General features: G+C 40.2%; 1 protein-coding gene across 1 annotated transcript in view; it reads left to right on the top strand.

Annotated features, from left to right (window-relative positions):
• The window catches only part of LOC137914282 (serine-rich coiled-coil domain-containing protein 1-like), a 79145-nt gene extending 76120 nt beyond the window's left edge, over positions 1–3025 (top strand). The window contains exon 10 of the mRNA XM_068757887.1: positions 2276–3025. Coding sequence (XP_068613988.1) covers positions 2276–3025 — 750 coding nt within the window. The remainder of the gene's footprint in view (positions 1–2275) is intronic.
• Positions 3026–20213: the final 17188 nt, after the last annotated feature.

Here is a 20213-nt window from a genome sequence, read left to right as displayed (position 1 = left end):
GATGATGCGTCAAATCTAACGAAAGTTGAAGCATTCCCTGGTAGTTCCATCCTCAGCATCCTTCTACCGATATAGTCCCTGTCTCTCCTCTGGACATGTCCAAACCATTAAAGTCTGGTCTCTCTGACCTTATCTCCAAAATGTCTAACCTTCACTGTCCCTCTTATTGACTAATTTCTGGCAGTTCCAAATAATTATCTAAAATATTAGTTGGATCCAGATCAGACTTTAATGTGTAAAAATGTTTCGCATTACAAGTACTATATACATTAACACCATGGTTAGGTGAATAAAGCGAGCAGTTTCTCTTAACCTGCAGTAGAAAAGAATAACTTAAGGACATTTTGGAAACAGATGATGATGATGTGGCTCAGTGTCAAAATGTAATGGTTCCTTAGGCCACACCCTACCTCATCTAAATATGTCCATAACCCCATGAATAGTCCGGATAACAGAGACAGATTCTCACTAGTAAAAACATCTGGTAGCGTCCTTTGACTGGAATGAACAGCAAGATCATGAAACGCTCTGCTTCATCATTAAAGAAAGTCTATGTCTTCATCCTAAAGATAAGTTTCAAAACACCCAGGTGGATTCTGTTCATTTATTTGTTACCTTCCTAAGACTTTATTATGTATTAGACCGTTACTATTTATCATATTTACACATCCCTGTACTACATACTTGCCTTAGACTAAATTAGATCCCAGCACAGTCGCAGCTAAATCCTCAAAGATTTCATACTTTGAAATGCAAAGAAAATATCTGGAAATAGCTCCTCACATTAGCATATTAAAAGTTAGATGGTGTTCAGGGGATGGAAAAGATTGCAAACCTTCGCACAGACAAAAAAGAGAGTAATGCTATATTAATTTCATTTTGAAATTTACTGCCTTAATACATAGTTATTAATAGTGTAGCATGTAGAAAAGTGTTTTTATTTATTGTTTCACTTAGTATTTACTTTAATCAATCATGATAATTTGTTCTTTATTATCTTTGCTACATATTTACTAATTTCAAATGTACACACTAAACACAAAAGGAGGGGGAGATGGGGCAATGCAGGGTGTGAATGATCAAAAAAAGCTTTTTGGAAAATATGAAATGTTGCTTCAATCCGTAATTTACCAGAAACAGAAAACGTAGGCAACTAAGCGAAGTGATATTAAAATAAGATTAATATCAAATTAACTAACAAGCCACATCTAAGTTGTGGTGTTTTTTTTTGAAAGCTCAGGGTATAATAAAGCATCAAACTAATGTTTAATCTTTGCATCTTTAATTTGATTTCAGAGGGACAGCATTAGCTCATGAATAGGAACCGTTTCATTGAATTAGCTCTGGTGCTGTTAGACGGTATTTCTTCAGTTAGCAGTGTCCCAGCTAATTACATTTCTGCCTCTCATACACGTTGCTGCCGACGACCTCAGTACAGTAATTGCATTACATTTGATATTAATTTACATACACAGAAAGACAGACAGAATGATTGCATTCACATGCACGGTGGAAATAAGAAACGCATGCATTTGCACACAAACGTGCACTCAGTATTTATATGAATGTAAATACACATCCTTATACGGCACCTGAAGCCACCTCATACAATAAAACACTCAGAGATTGCTTCACTGATTGTCAACTCAGCCTACTCTCCAGAGTCTCAGTGTCAGAGGAGGCTGTATTCCTTTAGTAGAGAGTGCACACTTGTACCCGGTGTGATTGTGGTATTGTGAGGAGAGAGAGCGGGGACAGTTAGGAGATATGTTGCATAAGGGGGTGCAGTGGAGTGTGAAGGAGAACAGGTGGCCCTCATTTCTGCCATCTAGCTTTACATGGCATCTTCTCGTTGTGTGTGTGTGTGTGTGTGTGTCCCCGTTGCTTTGTGAGTAGGGATTTGTGCATGAGTACATATCTTCATACATGCGTATAATAACTTGTCTTGTTTCTCTCTTTGTTTGCATCTGCTCTGTAGCGATCGGGTTCTGGTTGGTTTAGAAACAATTAGAACAAGCTGCAGGAGCTCAGAGTGATCGCTCTCATCGCTCTCCAAATGCCACCCAATTAACAATATATACTGAACACAAAGCAGTGCTCTCTCTCTCTCTCTCTCTCGTTTTGCCTGTCTCACTATCTGTCTCGGAGTCTTTGTCTCTTTCCCCCTCTCTCTTTCTTGAGACATGTTCACACCTCATACACTCTGGCAGGCAGAATAATAATAATAATAATAATCCTCATCTCTTTCTTGTTTCTCCTTGCATTACTCTGTTAGACCAATCATCCAGCCCGGCTGTCAGGACAAGGCAGCAGCATCCTGCCTCCAAAGGACCGAAGGGTAGCGCGGGCAGCACTCGGAGGGGACCACTCTAGCCAGCACCTCCACCGCTACCATCCACCGCTGCATGGCCGGCCTCCACCCCCTGAGCGACTCCCCGTGGGGGAGGAGCACCACTGTCATGGGGTCTTGGCACAGTTTACAGCCCCTTACCCTGCTCCACATCTGGCTCCGGGCTCCTCCAACCCATCCTCTGCCACTTCTGCTATGTCACCCCAAGCTTCATCTACTAAAATAGCCCAGCTTCAAGTCTCAAATCAATACCAAGGCTCTGTTTCAGCTGCTGCTACTCGTACTGAAGCTCCATCTTTGTCCACTAAGCAGTCGGTGTGGGTGTCCTCCTCTTCTGAGTCCTTAGCTCAAGGGGTAGGAGGCGGAGTCCTTCAGTCCTGCGGAGTAAGAAGAGGAGAACGCCATCCCCCGAGCCATATCCCTCGTGCAGTTGGGACTAGCTCCTCCTCGAGTCTCCTAAGTCTTGCAAGCAGAGGGAGCCCCTCTCCAAGCATCTCCCCTCCACATCCTACTTCGTCCTCAGCCTCCTCTTCCTCATCTTCTACATTTATGGGTCGTTTAGGACAACCACCTCGAGGCCCTCTGTCTCTGCATAGCTACAGCCGTAAAAACGTCTTCCTCCAACATTCCCTACACACCTCAGAGCTGCAAGCTCTGACACAGAGAGAGACTTGATGACACATAAACATGAACACCGTCCTCAGCACAAGCAGCCATATCGACTTAAGGGACAAAATGGGTGACTTTATAGGGAAACTGCTGTTCCTTCGATACAAGACCCCCCCGTCCCTAAAAAAAGAAAGCATCAACCACACGTTCTTTACAGTCCAGCCCATGAATTTGATTGCTAAAACACACTCATATGCAAGGGCACACACACACACACACACACACACACGTCAGACTGCATGGAAAAGGCACTCACCCGTCTATCAGAACTCCCACGTTGTGCCATGCTGACAGTTTAGATGTGCTTACGCCCACGGGCACACAAAGTGAATGCTGACTCACAACTCATATCACACACATACACAATCTGCACAGATAACATGTTGTTAAAGTGAACTGAAATTGGGTTATTCATGTGTGGTTATTGTTAAACGTTTTATTTATTTGTTAATCACCTTACGTTTTACCAGGTGACATCATGGACTGCTGAAGGACCCCTGGGAATAAACTAAAGGATAAACGCCGTACTTGCCAAACATCAGATTATTCCTTGATATCCACTGACAGATACGTGTAGATGAACATCTACACCATGACTCTGTGACTGCATGCTTTTTTTGGATTTGTAAGTCTGAATGTTGATTCTCTTGTTTATATCAGGAAGGCACTACATTGATCATAACCTTCATCCTTGGCCACTTTTTACAGAAACACATTGTTGTGATATTTATTTACAAAAATAAATGTACAATATCAAATTAATGCATTACAGACATTGAAGTCAGCAATTTTAATCATTTTACATTCTACTGGCCAAAGTAATTAAATAATAAAATAGCAGATTTTTAGATTTTACATCCCCCCCCCCCCCCCCCCCATTACCATTGGGAAATAGAATTTGTAGTGTGGCATCTCATATCATCAAGGCTGGTCCAATAAACATGAATGTTATTGGTGCTTTTGCTAAATGAGTGTCAAAATCTAGGTTTTAATTTTGATTATTTTAATCAATCTGAATAGAGTTCAGTTCTTTGTAGAGATAAAATTAGCAAATATTGCACTAAACATTGTTTACTTGAGAAAAAAAAGAACAGGCATGACGCAGTCCAATTTAGTGAGATTAACACAAGTGGATAGACTCGCGGCCCTTTTTTTAGAACCTGTTAAGTACAGGCCAGAGGTTCGCCGCTGCTGCTGTCCACAGAATATATTCAGTTTTGGAGAAGCTGTTGGCCTTGTCGATCTCTAAACGGCACTTCCCTCGAGGGAAGATGTATAAATCGTGTGTCAGTGTGTGTGCGTGAGCGAGTGTTGTAATACACCCCTCATGAGTCAGGGGTCTGGTCGAGGTGAAGAAAAGCCTGAAGGAAGACTGCTCTTCTCCAAGTGTGGGAAGCTGCAACCCTCTGGTCTGCTTAACTTGCACTTGCACATTACCTCTCAAACCACTTTTTTATTTAGCATTGTTCCATCCAGCCAAGACTTATTCCCCTTTTATACCTCGATATTTCCCCTTTCTGCTCCCAACCTGACTGCATAAAAGCTTAGTGGTTCCTCATGCTCCTCTCATTTTTAATCTGTGATCTTTGTATCTTGCTGTCACCTGATGTAGTCCATCAGAAACTCTGTTGGAGTGCTCTTGCTCTTGGTCATTGGGACCTCTAGCTCAAAATGATTTTCCAGCTGTAATCAGGAATTAATCATGCGCGTAATGAATCATATTAGATTCCTGGTCAGACGGAATGTGTCAGGAATGTGTCGTGTGGACTGAGTTTAACGTTCCCTGCTTGGTTTGCTTTCAGGTGAACTGTGATTTGTCGCTGGATGACTTCTTGAGATCTGCTCTGTACGTCCCTTATCAGTGGGGGTGTTTGGCTCAGTCTGCGCTGCCCACTCGTATTTTATTTTTTCCTCCCAACAGCTGTGCTCCTTTCAGTCGTATTAAACTCAGAAAACCACAACGGTAGTTTTTATCTTGCGTATCCTGAAAGGGGAAACCCCACGGTGGAGTTTGGCAGCTCAGACACTGTTTGGAGGTCTTTTAAGCACATTAATGTACTCCCAGACAACATTTGTAAGAGCAAACTGATATTTAATTTCACCGCAGGGAAACGGAGGTCAGAACAAGGATTTCTTCACATTATTTAGGTCCCGTGTTTCATTTGTTGGGTTATTTATTGTTTTATGCCTAATTTGTATTCCTTGCCATAGAGCTACTTTCGGAATGGAACATGGCACAAAGAAATAAATATAATCATGATCATGATTATTCAAATGCAATCATGATTGAAGTGACGGTATAACATCGCAATGTCATTGTCGTCACATATATTACGCTGTCTTAGCGTTTCAACGCACTTACTGTATCGTTTCTTTACAATCACTGTAATAATGAAGTTGAATTATAGAATTGTATATAGATTATTATAACTGTTGATGTTCTCTGATAATATAATATTGGTGTCCAAATAAATGGCACTTAGGGTTCACGTGCATTGCTGTCACACAGTATGTTAAACAATGAATGTTAGTTTCATTGACATATGTCAACTGCAGTCAATAGTCTGAGCCTTTACCAAAGTGTTTCACGCTGAAGTTGCGTATCGGAAGACTTGCTAGATTGGAAATGTAACGGCATGTTAACTCGCTTCGAGGTGTAGGGCTGCCGATTCAAGAGGGGCACTTTGAAATCCAGCCTTTGCAATATGATTGATTCTGCTTCAGAAGACTCTGACAGGGATGGCTTTCTAAACTTTTGTCCAACGGAGTCAGAGAAGTCGCTGATGATGATAATCTTCTATAGCGGAAGTCACGATGTTGTGTAAAACTATCGAATGGGCTTGTACTGTGAGTCTCTGACGAGTTCCCAAATAAATTGATGGGGTGGGGGGTAAAAACTTAATTTTACACTGTCCTTTTAAACTGTTTTGAAATGTTATCTCTTTTGAAAAAACACTGGTTGCTGGGCTTATTTTTGCTCAGAAAACCTTTGTGTTTCTTTTTTTTTTCTTCACTCTGTTATTTGTTCACATGAGGAATGTTTTATCTAATGATTTTTCCCCCCACTGCCTCCTTATTGCTGTATTTTACTAAAATAAATTTAATGACGACCTAGCGACCTGGAGACTGTTTACTGATTTTACATTACAGATGTTTTTGAATGAATATGACACTCATTATGACATCATATATTCTGGTCTTGGTCTCACAATAGAAAAAGAATATAGGTTTCCCTAAGCCGTTCGTAACACTGCATACAAGTAAAAATCTTTAAAATGTATGTGATTTTGCTTGATCTATGCAGCTTTTAAAGAGGTGCTGTGGAAATCCATTCAGTAATCTCTGCATATTTAAGGTAAATGACCTTAAGTAGTCTTACTGTTACATACTGGAAGCGTAAAATTACCATAGACTGTATGTCTTGTGTTAAACTCATGTATGGAACAACTAAATAGAATCTCATACAGAATTATAGGCAATTTTGACACAATCTTTTTATGGGAACAAAGAAGGGCAAAATGTATTTTATTTTCCATCCCAGTGTTTGATGCATGCTTTGAATATTCATATATTTTGTGCAATTTAAAGAAAGATGTGCTGCCATGTTTTGCACCAAATGCAATTTATCAGTGTCTTTTTTTTTAGGCACAGGACCACACCATCGGGCAAGGTGGGAGCATCATCTCCTCGGCTGATGTAATAAGGCGTGTCTGTGAAATGACTTGGACATAGTGGTGCAATGACAATTGATTCTGCCTCCACCAAAGTGGAGCAGAGCGATAAGCAGTGAATCAGTGAAACGTGGGCTGGGTAGATTTCACTGTGCAGCTCCAAAGGGAAAGAATGGAAAGGCGACAATAAAGAGAAGAATCTGTAGCGTTTCTGTGGGCTGTAAGAGGCTTTAGATGCCAGCAGGTGCAGATAGAAGTCTGTTTACCTCATTTGACATCCCCTCCTCCATCCTATTTAATGGAGGTTTCATTTGGCAGTGACCATAAAGTATGGAAGTGTTTAGAAAATCAATTAGGTTAGAATGAGTTTTGTGCGCATGCTGTGTGGGATGCAGACTTTGACTGTTTACCCCTCAGGGAGGACCTGTGCATGCGTCTCATTTCTGCACTCAATTAGTGTTGGTGATATCAGACTGGCTGACTGGAGCACACATTCACTCAAACTCACTGGATTAAGAGAACCAAGGTTAGATTCTAACTTGATGTAATTGATGGGGCCGAAGGTCAGCGAATCAGTAAACCCTCTACTGATTAACAGAGCTTTGAAGTTCACACAGACCAAGCCATAGGTGGGAGGTGTAGTTTAGCTGCTGTAAGATTAGCATTAATGTGTTTATACAGAGTAGAAAAACAGTTGCAAAACATTGTAATGATGTCAAATGTCAACAAATCTTGCTTTTCACTGTTTAATCTTATTGCAAATTTAATATTGAGTTTTGAATTAATAATAAAACAACACTGGTAAAAAACAAACAAAAAAAACTTCAAACTGGCATTCACGTAATTTTACAGGTGTGTGCTTTCTCAAATGTGTGGAGAAGAATTCACTCAATGTTTAAACAATATATGGAATGAAAGACAATTCACGAAATCTCTCGAAGCAAAAGTTACTGATCAGTAGGTTTTAGTAGGAAACTAAATGTGGAAAATAATCACATCGGGAATAAGGGAGTGATAATTGACCATTATAGAGTAAGATCAGTAAGATCTATATGAGGGGTACTTTCCTGCTTAACAAAACTGAAATGTAGGAAAAGCAATTATGTCAACAGCCTTATTTTAATTGTCTATTTGAATTAAAAAGAAATGAAGAATAGCTGTATGTTACAGAACAATGTTTCATGAAGTACATTATCACACAATAAAATCACTCTTTAAACTGAAGGGAGGTTTGTCTCAGTGACTCCATGGGTCAACTCTCGATTAGATTGCTCTCTGTAGATCAGTGACGGCATAAATCAATGCCAACTGGCACAAAAGATATATTCACATGTTAAATTACTAGAAATTTTAACTGTGAAATTGCGTAGCTTGAAGTAATGATATATTTGGTGAACAAAGTGTGTCATTTTACCACCCTCTTGCTGTGTGCGCCCACTTCTCACCGTGCGCCCTTCTGTCTGCGTGCATAAGTCAGTCCTTAGCAACGAATCTTTAAGCTCTTCTATTCAGTTTTACTACAAACCCATTATCGGTAAATATTGTTATTTTGAAGTGAGTGTGTGTACTAAGTAATTACAGGTGAATGATGATGTGAGAATCAAACCGACATTTTGCGCCAGTTATTGCCGTTATTTTGTTCTGAGCGTAAAAGTGAAAGTGTGACTCAGCAAACAAGAGCCCACATCAACCTGTTTGCAAATATATCGCATTTAACCAGCCTCAAAGGAGAAGCCGAGAAAGGTTCCTGCCAACAAAAGAAGAAGAAAAGTTCGACCCTCGGCAGTTCAACTCCTCCTGATGACGAACTCCTGCATTAACTACAGCATTTCTGCAGCAATCTAATAATCATGTGCCACAGAGGGAACCAACGAGGTTTGGATTTTACTTTCTTTAAAATGCGAGCGCACCGAGGGCGGACATTCTGATGACACGCGTGTCTTGTTGGAATTTGGTTGAGGGTTTAACTTAATTAAACAGGGACTATTGGGACTTGGGGGAGGTATGAACTCTTCTGAGGGGCCTTGCAGTTCTATTATGAGACTCATATGCTAGAATGTACCTCTGTAATAAACAATAAAAAAAACTCAGGGAACTATTAATTATTTAACCATTTAGAGGCAAGTTGCCTACTAATGTTCAAGCATTGAGCGCAACAGATATTACTGCATCGCATTTTGTCTTCTGAAAGGCACCCTCGAGGATTAGTAATCACATTTTGTCCACTGTAAGGGTGCCCTGCAGGACAATTTTGTCCAGTGGAAAGGCACTCTTGTATATTGAATCCTCTCAGATGGTCCATTTTCATTTACCATCAAAGAATCCACTTTTGGGAAACTTTCACTTTTTAATTTTAAACAATTATCTAAAAAATGATGCAGAGATTTGATGGGTTTTTTGTTTGAATTGTTTCATCTTTGAAACCATTTTTTGTTGTTGTTGACAATTCTGATCATAAAAAGCATCCTGTCATGTGCAACAGGTCTGCATGCTGTGGCTGTTTCTATCCAAACATTCTTCATCTGTTAGCATAGCTAGGTTTTTGTTGCGTGATCGCTTCCAATAGGCCGCTGGAAGACTGCCACTACGTGTTGGCTCAGTGTTCTGTGACAGCAATGTTTGTGTGTAACTTTACTACTCAATTAAACTTGATTCTTTATCGCTGTGAGTGACTTTTTTGATTCAAACCGTGTTTGTCATCATGATGAATCCTGATCATTGGTGGATTTAGTTTCATATAGTATGCTAGAGCTCTCCTGTCACCGTGCCATTTGTCAAAATCAGCACGGATGAGTTGGATCCATTTAGCTTTGTGCCCCATCTGCTTCTCTCTCTCTCTCTCGCTTCTCTGCTCTCCATCCCTGCATATCTGTCTCTGTCATTATCCCATTCTGTCTCTCTCTCCCCCCCCCCCCCCCCCCCAACCCCTAAGTGTCCAAAGCAAACTTGATTATTGTGCTGCATGGCCAACATTGCTCACTTGCACTCAACGCAGCGTGAAGACAAGCACGTTTGTAAACAGCTTTGCATAAAGTTACACAGTTTAAACCCACGGACGTGCTAACCCTAACCTCAACAATAAATAAACACATAGTTAAATAAATAAATAAATAGGCTGCCGCAGACTGTTGATGATGATGAATCAATTTGTTATATTTAATCATGAAGTTTGATCTTCACAGTAAATTTAAGCTTAACACAACTAGTAGAGTGCAAGCCAAGGCTAATAGCCAACTCCTCTTTGATGTGCAAATCTGCAACCTCTATACGTGTCGGTTTATTTCCAACAGTATTGTTTATGAGAAGTCCCCACACTTTTATTTTTTTTTAAAAGATAAGAATTCAAGGATTTCTGAAGGACTTTCCAGGTTTAAGTCATTCTAATTGTCTGGTCTGGTAGCGTGATTTTGAAGGGGTCAGTTTTACAAACTGACAAACTTTTTAAGCAGCAGTAGGGCGGCTAAGGGGAGGACTTTTTCTACACGGCGAGAAGGAACATCTGACCCGGCCGCAGGGACGCTGCACGGCACCGCAGCGTAGCGGGAGAGCTGGGTCAGGACGACCGCCGGTACAGGGCGGACGCTGCAGGGCAGGAGCTTCGGACCAGAGTTCCGTCCGAGCGGGCAGGACGCGGAGCGGAGCGGAGAAGTTCGGCTGTTCTTTGGCCCATGTTGCACCAAGACATATTCGTTTATTTTTAATATCTATGTTCTTTCAGTAAGTTATAGAATAAGTAGCAAATGCATTGTTTTTGTGTGACTTTTCTGTTGACTTTGACTTTTTTTGGCATCACTGCACATTTCAGCCGCTCTTCACAATTCAATTCAGTTTTAAATAGCTGTTTCTTTTCTTCTGTCAGCCACTGACAGAAAGAGATGCCCATCTGTAAGCTCTTGGCAAAGTTAGCCTTCCTGTGATGCGGGGAGGAAAAATGACAACTCTCAACATGTCTTTTGTGGACTGTGATGATTACATCCCGCATGAAGACTCTCGGGCCATTTCACACATGTGATCCAATGTCGTCCTTCAGTCTTCGTCTGCAGAATAGATGAAAGCGTGCTGCACTGAGCCAAGATCTCACTGACGTGCACAGCATAGGAGTCGCATGAAACACACATCTAAATATAAAGACGACCCTTGCATTTGAGATACAAGGTTGCTTCCAAGAAAAATTTAATTCTCAAAGAATTCAGAGGAGCAAAAGGTCCACAGTTATGTAGCACAGGGAAATATGTTGGGAAGAATCCTATCCGTCCTGTGCAACATGACGTTTGTATGTGATGAGTAAAGAGAGATCTGATTTTTTTATACCACACAAGTAGACAACATTTATGTGTCGATCTGTCAGAACGTGTACAAGTCTAAGGACTTTCAACGGAAACAAGACCGCAAGGGCTTTTTTGAAATGCTCCTCTTAGACAGGATGTTTGACTGTACTTGTACTGTAATACTTGCTACTGTGTGACTGTACTTGTACTCTAACATTCTATCTAATAAATATATTCATCATCATCATCAGAGAAGAGATGTTTGACTCTCTTGTCCACAATGCTTAGTGCTTGAGGGTCGAGTCAGCCACTGTCACAGACAAGGTGTGTGGGTCCAGATGTTTTTACAGGGGGGAGGGGGGGGCAGGTTGCAGAGAGCCTCCTCACGCATCAGAAGTGAGAGCTCAGTTACACACTGACATTTTGGAGGAACTTTTCAGTGACCACTGGATGAAAGCTGCATCAGAGCATGATGACTCCATGATGTATTGTGTATTCCCATTGGTTAGTTTCACACACACAAAAATAGACGGGTACCCAAATCCACCAATTACAAATTACAAACGGTGATTGGCAGATAAGGTTTGTCTTGCTGTCTTTGATGCCTCGTATATTAAAGTATATCGCTGCTAAGGTAGGACAAATATCCATCTCCTCATTTATATAATGTAATAAAATTATAAAATCTGTTTGACACCCAATGTCAACTTTTTTGAGGATCTTTTTCAAGGAAATCTGACATTAGCTGTCCTGTTGTAGTTTGTTCCCTTATTAGCTTGGGTTGCATATGGAGTCACCAGCTGCTCCTTATCACATCAATGCCTTTACCAAGAATGCTGATGCAGGTTAATCTGTTTGACCACCTCGGCGGAGTCAGCAGTTCAATGACAAAGATGTGAACCGTCCGTAACTGCTTTCCCACTCTTGAACGCTACTCGTTTTTATCTGTCCTAGAACAAGGCCATGCTGGCCTCTTCGGCGCAAGCATCTGGCGAGCGAAGCAGAATCTCTGCAAACTTCCCCACAGGGAATGCGTTTATGGATTTTGGTGGTGTAATGAAGGCCACACACAGAATTTTGGCAATTCAACTGCAAAACAAAATGACTTCCAGCAAGCTTGCAGTTGAACTGACATCCACAAAACGGATCCACTGGAGACTGAGTGCGATGATGAATCTTTACCGACCTGACAGAAGGCTTTCAGTTTGGACATGCTCACGTTTGTCGGACCTGTCAGCCTGCAGTGCCTTCCTCCGCTCCTCCCTCTTCGGCCCTGAATGGAAAAGAGAGATTATCCTGATATGGCTCGACATCTTTACACAGAGGCACCATTTGATTCTCCGCCGTTCTGCTGTCTTCCCAAATACAGAGGAACACTTCACAGATTTTGGCTGACATTATCCGAATGGCTTTTGTGTGTGCGTGTGTGTGTCTTTGAACTAGACAGTTGGTGTAACAGTTGGCATGGTTTTATGCTAACATACTCTGTGCCCACTCGATGTCTCTGCTTTTCAGTACTGGACGACCATGCGAACAACACGAGACAAATTTAGCCCGGGCTTCTACATGCAGCAGATGGTAGGGTATTATGGTGACGATACTGTTAGCCAGTGATGACTCCTCCAGGCGGCCCACTCAGCATCTCTGCTCTTTTTCTCCTCCATTGTGATTCAAAATACTAAATGTAATGGGCCTTTTTTTTGTGAGAGAAAATTTGCACACTGAAGAGATTCATTTCTCCACTGTTCTCTTTTCATCCTTCTGCCCTCTCCTCCTTCAGCCACCCACCATGTAGCGTCTAGCAAAGCATATTTTTTACTGCGAGGCATTGTGTAATTTCTCTCTGCAAAGATCTGAAGACAGTATTTTAGAAATTTGTAAGTCCTTCCTTCTGAGGAAGACTTTGAGGACTTGGCTGTCATCAATCAAGGCAGAAACACACATTTCTTGTTTCTACCTGGTTAATTGTAATTTGCAGACCCTTGTATCAAAAATTGTCAAATTTTGAACAAAGAGAAATAGTGGAATAATAAAACAAGGAATAAAACAAGACGTATGGGTAGATTTTAAAGACGAGGGCAGAAACCGTATGTCATTATCCACTAAATGGTTAGACCCGCTCTTGAAAATGAAATGAGTGAATTAATAATTGAATATACAGATCAAATTGTAGAGGATGAATTTTCCTGAATAAATATTGCATGCAGGAGATTTATTTTTGTTCCCCAGATGCATTTCAGTGGAAATGTTCGTGAGACGGCAGGGTGGACAATGTTTCTTACACTGCAGCAATTAACATTGGTATTATGCAGTTTACTATATGGATATGTCCTTTACCACTAAATGTACTTACTATATAGCACGTAGTATCAACATTCTGCAATAATGGATTAATATTCTTGCCTTTTTATGTATCACATGAGATGTTTTATGAAATATTTCGGTGCCATTTTGCCAAGAGGTATTTCATGTTCTAAAATTACCTAAAATTAGTCACAAAGGAAATTGTGACTAAATTGTGAGTTTTATTACATGAGCTCAAAAAAGAAAAGATAAAAAAATCAGGAGACAAACAGAAAGGAGATCAGTGTGGTTTTAGTTAACAGTGTGTTTACTAACATAGATTTACTGTGAAGCTTACAGAGAACAGAGGTTTAAGGTGACTTTATTTGTACCCGAAGGTAGAATTGGTTTACAGCAGTTACACTTCAACTGTAGTCTGCTGCTGCATTTTGTTAATGCTGAAAAGCATTAACAAAAATCACTGCATTTGGTGCATATGTTTTAAAATGCATCGACGAAAAAATACGAAAGGGAATAGAAAATATAAATTTGAAGACTATTCGGGCTGGAGATCCTTCCTTAACCAAATTTCATGGAATTCAGGTCAATAGCTTCTGTGTGAATGCCAAATACCTTTTTTTTTTTTTTTTTTGGCTTTTGCTATTGACTCTTGATTGTAGCTGCTGGTAGCCAGAGAATCAGCCGCTTGATTGTCATCACCTGACTGTCAGCGCCTGCGAGCATGGAAGCCGAGCGATTGCTCCCGGAAAAGGTAACTTCAAGCTGGTGCTCTGCAAAACCATTGCTGCGTGCGTTTTAAGTTAGTATTTTGAGAAAGATGAAAGTAAGCGAGGCATTTCAAGAAATAATCTAACAAACAAAATTACTTTCTGCGCATGGCTTAGTTTATTTTAAATGACCTCAGCCTTCATAATTAAAATTGATGTCCACCAGCTACAAATAGCTCCTTTTTGTATTCCCACTGAAAAGAAGTAAACAAACGCCACGTAGCCACTCATATGGACGGTAAAGGAAACTGCTGCATGTGATGATCATTAGGGGTCGATGGATTTTTTTGCATTTCAAAACCAGTACAGCAAATGTTCGGCACCAAATCTTTCTGAAATGTTGGGAAGGTGTCTGTCATATTTACATCTTTTAGGTGAGACTGTATTGCAGTGCAATTTGTCAGTATGTGTGTGTGTGTGTGTGTGTGTGTGGTATACAGCTGCATCACCTCTTCAGGGAACCACAGCAGTGACAGCAGGCTCATTTGCTGCATAATTATTGAAGGGGTTGTTGCGACTGGGAGGAAAGGACGCCTACATACACACATACACGCACGCACACGAACTGTACACACCCTGCTTCTTGTTTAAGCCAATTATGCAGGCCAGTAACCTGCCATATGGCTTCTGCTAGTTTAGAATATGTATGTGTGTGCGTATTTGTGAATGGTGTCATTATAACACAATATCAGATCAAGCTTAAGGCCCCAGACAAGAGGAAAAACAGATAATGTTAATCAGCATCCTTCCGGGATTTCAAGATGGATGTAATGTTTATTTATCAGTTCACAACCTTTTTTGATCAATTTCTCATCCATCATCTTCGAGAGGTGTTTATGAATACAGAGAAGCTGGCAGCGGTGCAATAAAATAGCCTTTTAATACATTAACAATGTCTTTGCTACCACGGTCAACTATTATGGATGAATGGAATGGAAAGTTCACGTTGCTTCGCTGAGGAGAAAGATAACTTGAGAATTTTGTGATCTTTTCAAAATATCTGATCTGTACAAAAAATGAAAACGAGGAACCGTTTAAAAACAACAACATTGCGTGACAGGGTGAATGCAATGTCTAGTTCAGATATTGATGTGTAAAAATATACACGTCTCTAGCCTGAACATTAGACCGCCTGCCTAATTCAACCTATTGCAAAAAAAAGAACGCAGAAACTTTGGTTTGATTTTAGATTTGATGCCACTTGTAGTTGTAGGTTCAAGCTTCACAAGCAGTTTTTGCCACCATGTATATTTAAAGTTGCAGTTCTCCTCCTTTTAATTTTTAATATCTCACTAAGTCCCTCATCATTCCATTACCGGTATTTCATAAATATCTTCATAAAATTCTTCATTGAAATGAGAAGCTTTGCCAGAAGGTGCTGCACTGCCGGCTGGTGATCCGTAGTTTGAATATAGTGTGAAACGTCCCACAACCAGAGAGTCTTTGCATGTAAGATATTCACTATAAAACAATGTTGCTTTTTTTGGGAACCAGCAAATCATCACAAAACTTAAAATAGATTTTCTCTGACGCATTAACATTTTCTTTTAGCATTGTTTTAAGAAACGAGGAACTAAAATCAGTCCTGACTTGAAAAGACGGCAGGCATGCAATGTTATTTTAAAGCAGGGAGATGCCAACTGTACTAGAGTATGTAACATAGTACAGAACAGTAGTAGAAAAATATGACCTGATTAGTCTGTAGGTCCAACATCCGGCGGTTTTGCCTCATTCTAAAGTCAGCATGGTTTGGAATGCAACCAGAGTCAACCTCAGTCGAATGCCAGAAGTAAAATTACGCCAGTAAATGAGTTTAAATATGGTGTTTTGACATACACACCCATCTATTTTTCCACTGGAGCCCAAAACACTGTGTAGAAGCGCACCACTTGGTGTCTTTCACTGAAATTCTGGATCCTACGCAACAGCATGCATGGTTGAAGTTGTCGATGATTAATTTAAGTGAATTAATAAGCGGCCTTGTGAAGATTGAATGAACACAATGCAACAATCTCACATGGGGCTTCCCACTCATCTTTGTTTTACAAGCAAAAATGTTACATAACAGAGTAAAAATACCCAGGAGTTTACTACAGTGCTCCTGTAATACTTTCTCTTATATAGGCAAGCTGTAGTTGAGCCTTCAGTCCTCATTTGGTACAAAGTAGCAATGCAGCAGGGTTTTATGATCTGCTGCAATATACACGGGTATGTAAGCTGTAAAAAAGAAAAGAAAAAGGAAGTTACACGTGTGTGAATGAGTTGTGTTTTTTGTCCTGCGACCAGTTAATTACTACCAATCAATTCTAGACTGTGTTTTGGGCAAACAGTCTGGGCTGAGCGTATTGACAAATGTCTTGGACATCAACAGTTTCAATGCCAAAAAGCTGCTTGGTGTGAATTCTTTCTGCTGTCTGCTTTGATCTCGAGAGAAAAGAGACGGGTGAATTACCTGACTCACTCACTTACTAAATTTTTGTGTTTACATTCTGTAAAACCTGCTGAGTCTAAAACCTGGCAGTCTGTGCCACACACACTTCACTGCTCCTCACCGCTATCCCTCGTTTCATCAAACCCAGTGGCATCAACTGCAATCAAGAGTGCACATTTAGGTGCATTGGAACGACGTCAAGGTGTCTGGAATGCTTGTGAGGACTCTTTTTCCTATAAAACCATGAGTGAATGTCTCTGTTCTTCATGCAATCACGTCAGTACAAATTAATCTGTCTGAAGTAACAAAGAAGATTCTACTTGATTAATAATTAATTAGTTGCTTAACGGATTTTGAACAAAGCTTGAATCACCCTGTTCTTGGTATTGAGCTCTGTATTTAATGCAGTTATGTTCAAGGAGTGATGGACCAACGTGTGTCGCTCAGTTCACATCCCAAAATCAACTGTCAGTCAGTTTTTAATCAAAGACCCAGAGTAAAACGTTTGACTGCCTGTTGTCAATTTTAGCTCAACAGTTGGTTGATATTTGCATGAATGCTTGTCTCTAAATTTCCCCTTTGGTTATAAACATAAAATAAAAATTCTAATATAAATGGCCATTAAAAAATGTTCCAGAATGTAAGATTGTATAGTATTAAATTAAAAATCCTGCGGCAGCAGCACAGCAGTTTAATAACAGCCCTGCAACAAAGGGACAATCCTGCGCTTGGGGCATGAATTGATACAATTCACACAAAACTTTTTTATCACTATTGACACCAGCAAAAATAGTAATGCAATAAAAAAGAATGAATGCATCGTATTTATTCCACTTAATATTTTATCAAAAATATAGTTGTTTTAGGAGTCTATTAAAAACACTGAAAATAATCGAATAATACACTCCAATGACACAAAGCTGATTTTAGGATTCTGTGTCTCATTGGCTGTTTTTTTATTTTGTGTGTTTATTGTTGACACCTTTAACCATAACTGAACCAAATATGTTGCAATTTTTCAGTGAGTGATCACAAGGATGTAAGAGCACAGCCATCTCCCAAGACCCGAAGCCACCTGCACATTAGATTTTATACGTTCTGGTTGAGTGATTTGACTATTTCTACTGATGCCAGTGATTAGAAAGATTTGTCTCTGTCTGCGTCCCCCTCACGACTTGCATGGTGATGATGGAAATATAGTGGATTCTGTGGAGTTCAAAATGAAGTCCCACCTTTCTACATTTTTTCTGCTGCTTCACCTTTTTCTCTCCTTAATCCATCAATGCCTATCCTATTCAGAGTTAAAGGCATGCTTCTGGAGATTTTTTTATTTTTTTAACCTTTTTCATGTCTCCCTTGGTGCACTGAAGCTGTGGGCAATCGAATGAAAGACATCAGGAAGCACAGGGTGACACAGTGCGAGTCTGCATGTATTTGATAATGATGGCCTGTTGGTTCAGAAGTGTGTCACCATCTCGGTGGCAACAGAAAGCATTGACATGCTCTGGATGTTCTTTGAGTCCTGCCTGCTTCAATTAAGTGCCTGCTGTCTGTGGCTTTAGAGCCTGGGGCCCCGCTAATCTGTGTGCCTGTGTGGTATGAATGAGTGATTTGGTGTCTGTGTGTATTTTGTCTTTGTGAGGACTCTCTCTTGATGCGTTTAAACCTGTTAGGTTTGCTAACTTCTTCCTTTAAGGCTGTCATTCACCTAACAAACTCTCTTTGGGTTCATCTCATTCCCTCTTGTCCGAACAGCCTGAAGGTCAAACGGTCAGCTTTATTGTTTTCAAAGGTGTAAGTATAAAATATATTTAGCAGATAAGTATGCTTTAGTTAACACAAGGACGAAGGAAACTGTAAAAATAAAATAGATATTTATGTTCATAACGTTCACAAAATGAGCATCCTGAAGATGTATTAATCAGTTACGATATAACTGATTACCGCACAAAATGTAAAAGAATAATAAACTATTCCTTGCTACATTTTCTTTTTCCTTCTTTACATAGTTGACGGATACAATAATGAAGAGATCTTTGAAGTGAAAGTATGAAACATTTGAAATGAGAACTTACATTTCCTTAGAATAAGTTAGAATAAATAATATTTATCATAATAAATGATCTATTCTATTCATTCCAGTCGGGGCTTTGTCAGACGTTACGGAGTGGCGTTTAATAGTGAGTACATGATGGAGTGGGAACAAATCCTGTTAATAAACATCATACTGTGTGAAACTAAGTTAATTAATGACAATTTTTTTAACCCTTTAAATCCTCTTACTTTCTGTTTACCTCTGCAGTTCATTTCTTCTCTTTGTATTCAGTCTTCTTTTTTTAAGTGTTTAACTTACCACCCATAAAACTTTATAACTGTCTGCCTTTGTTTTTTTTTGCAGCGATCAGCTTTATTTACTCCTCTGGCGTCTACGTTTTTAAGGTGAGTGACCTCAACACAACGCAAATGGCATGCTTGAACTTAAATCAAATTGCAGCAGTGATCATGTTGATGATTGAATGTATCCAATGTGGTTAGACAGACTGGTATTTCTTTTCCAAAAACTGGCACCCCCCAGCATTTTAATCACTATAATGATTAACACTGGAGTGCTGTTTCGTGTTATCGGTTGCATTTAGTCTCTTGTCAAGTTGAGGGTTGGTGTTCTGACAAATACACCTAATATTGCGGGCTACTTGTACACCTACTTGTGCAACTGCCAGCTTGGTTTCTGTCTTGCAGCTTTTTTCCTAAACCTCTGCCCAGTGAACAAAAAGAAAATCAAGTCTGAAATTCCGTTTTCTCTGATCTTTTGCTTGGTCACTCTCTCATTGTCTCTCCTGAGCTTGCTCTGTGGACCTTCCATCTCGATATCGGTTGATGCTTTTGACTCATATTCTGACATGTGCCATCCAAATTCCAGTTCTGATGCGCATTCCAGTGCCGGTCCCTCCCGGCATGCTCCGCTTCCAACCTGAACACCTTGTCCTTCACAGCTTCCGTTTCCACAGCATTACCACCTCCGCTGGTGCTTCGAGCTGCTGGTCTGATTTGGGCAGTGCCATCAAGCTGTGTGGCTAATCGAGTTTATCAGCCGCTGGCAGCAGGTAGTGTTTGTTTTAGTAATTGACAAAAGCTAACTCTTCATCAGGAAGCTGTAAATCACTAAGAGTTCACTAAGCTGCTGGAGAACATCAGAGAAGAGTGATGTGGCTTAATGTGTGGGATTTGGCCACACGAAAACACAAACAAGGAAAATTGGAAATTTCTTAGCTGTTCTTGAAAAACATTTAAAAAATGCACTTTGGTGTATAGTGTGCACAATTTTGTCACAATAGGGTTGAGGTGTCAAACGCAGTCCGAGGTCAAACTAAGCCTAAACACTTTATTGATGTAACAACTAAATATGGCAAAGTTGGTTGTCCCTATGTATCCAGACATATCAAAGAACTCCCATCATGGTCTCAAAACATTTATTCTCTCAAAACCATCTCCCTGGACTTTAACCCTTTAAAGCCCGCACATATGAAGTAATCGTCAGAACACTCTAATTTATTTAACTTTTGCAAAATCCGTAATTTTGTCATGCAAAATACAGATGTAGAAGTCTCAACATCCTGAAAGGCCCATGTGTATCAACTATGATACGTTTGGCGATAAAAGGGTTAAGATATAATCTCACGGAGAAGCTTCACCTCAGAAGCGCCTGCCCTTGTGCACCGTGCCGGTCGTTGTCTGATTGTCCCCGACGTCCAT

The sequence above is a fragment of the Brachionichthys hirsutus genome, unplaced genomic scaffold, assembly GCF_040956055.1.
Source record: "Brachionichthys hirsutus isolate HB-005 unplaced genomic scaffold, CSIRO-AGI_Bhir_v1 contig_698, whole genome shotgun sequence".
NCBI classification, from domain to species: Eukaryota; Metazoa; Chordata; class Actinopteri; order Lophiiformes; family Brachionichthyidae; genus Brachionichthys; species Brachionichthys hirsutus.
Note: the sequence above shows the minus strand (reverse complement) of the source record. Positions and strands in the feature narration are given on the sequence as shown.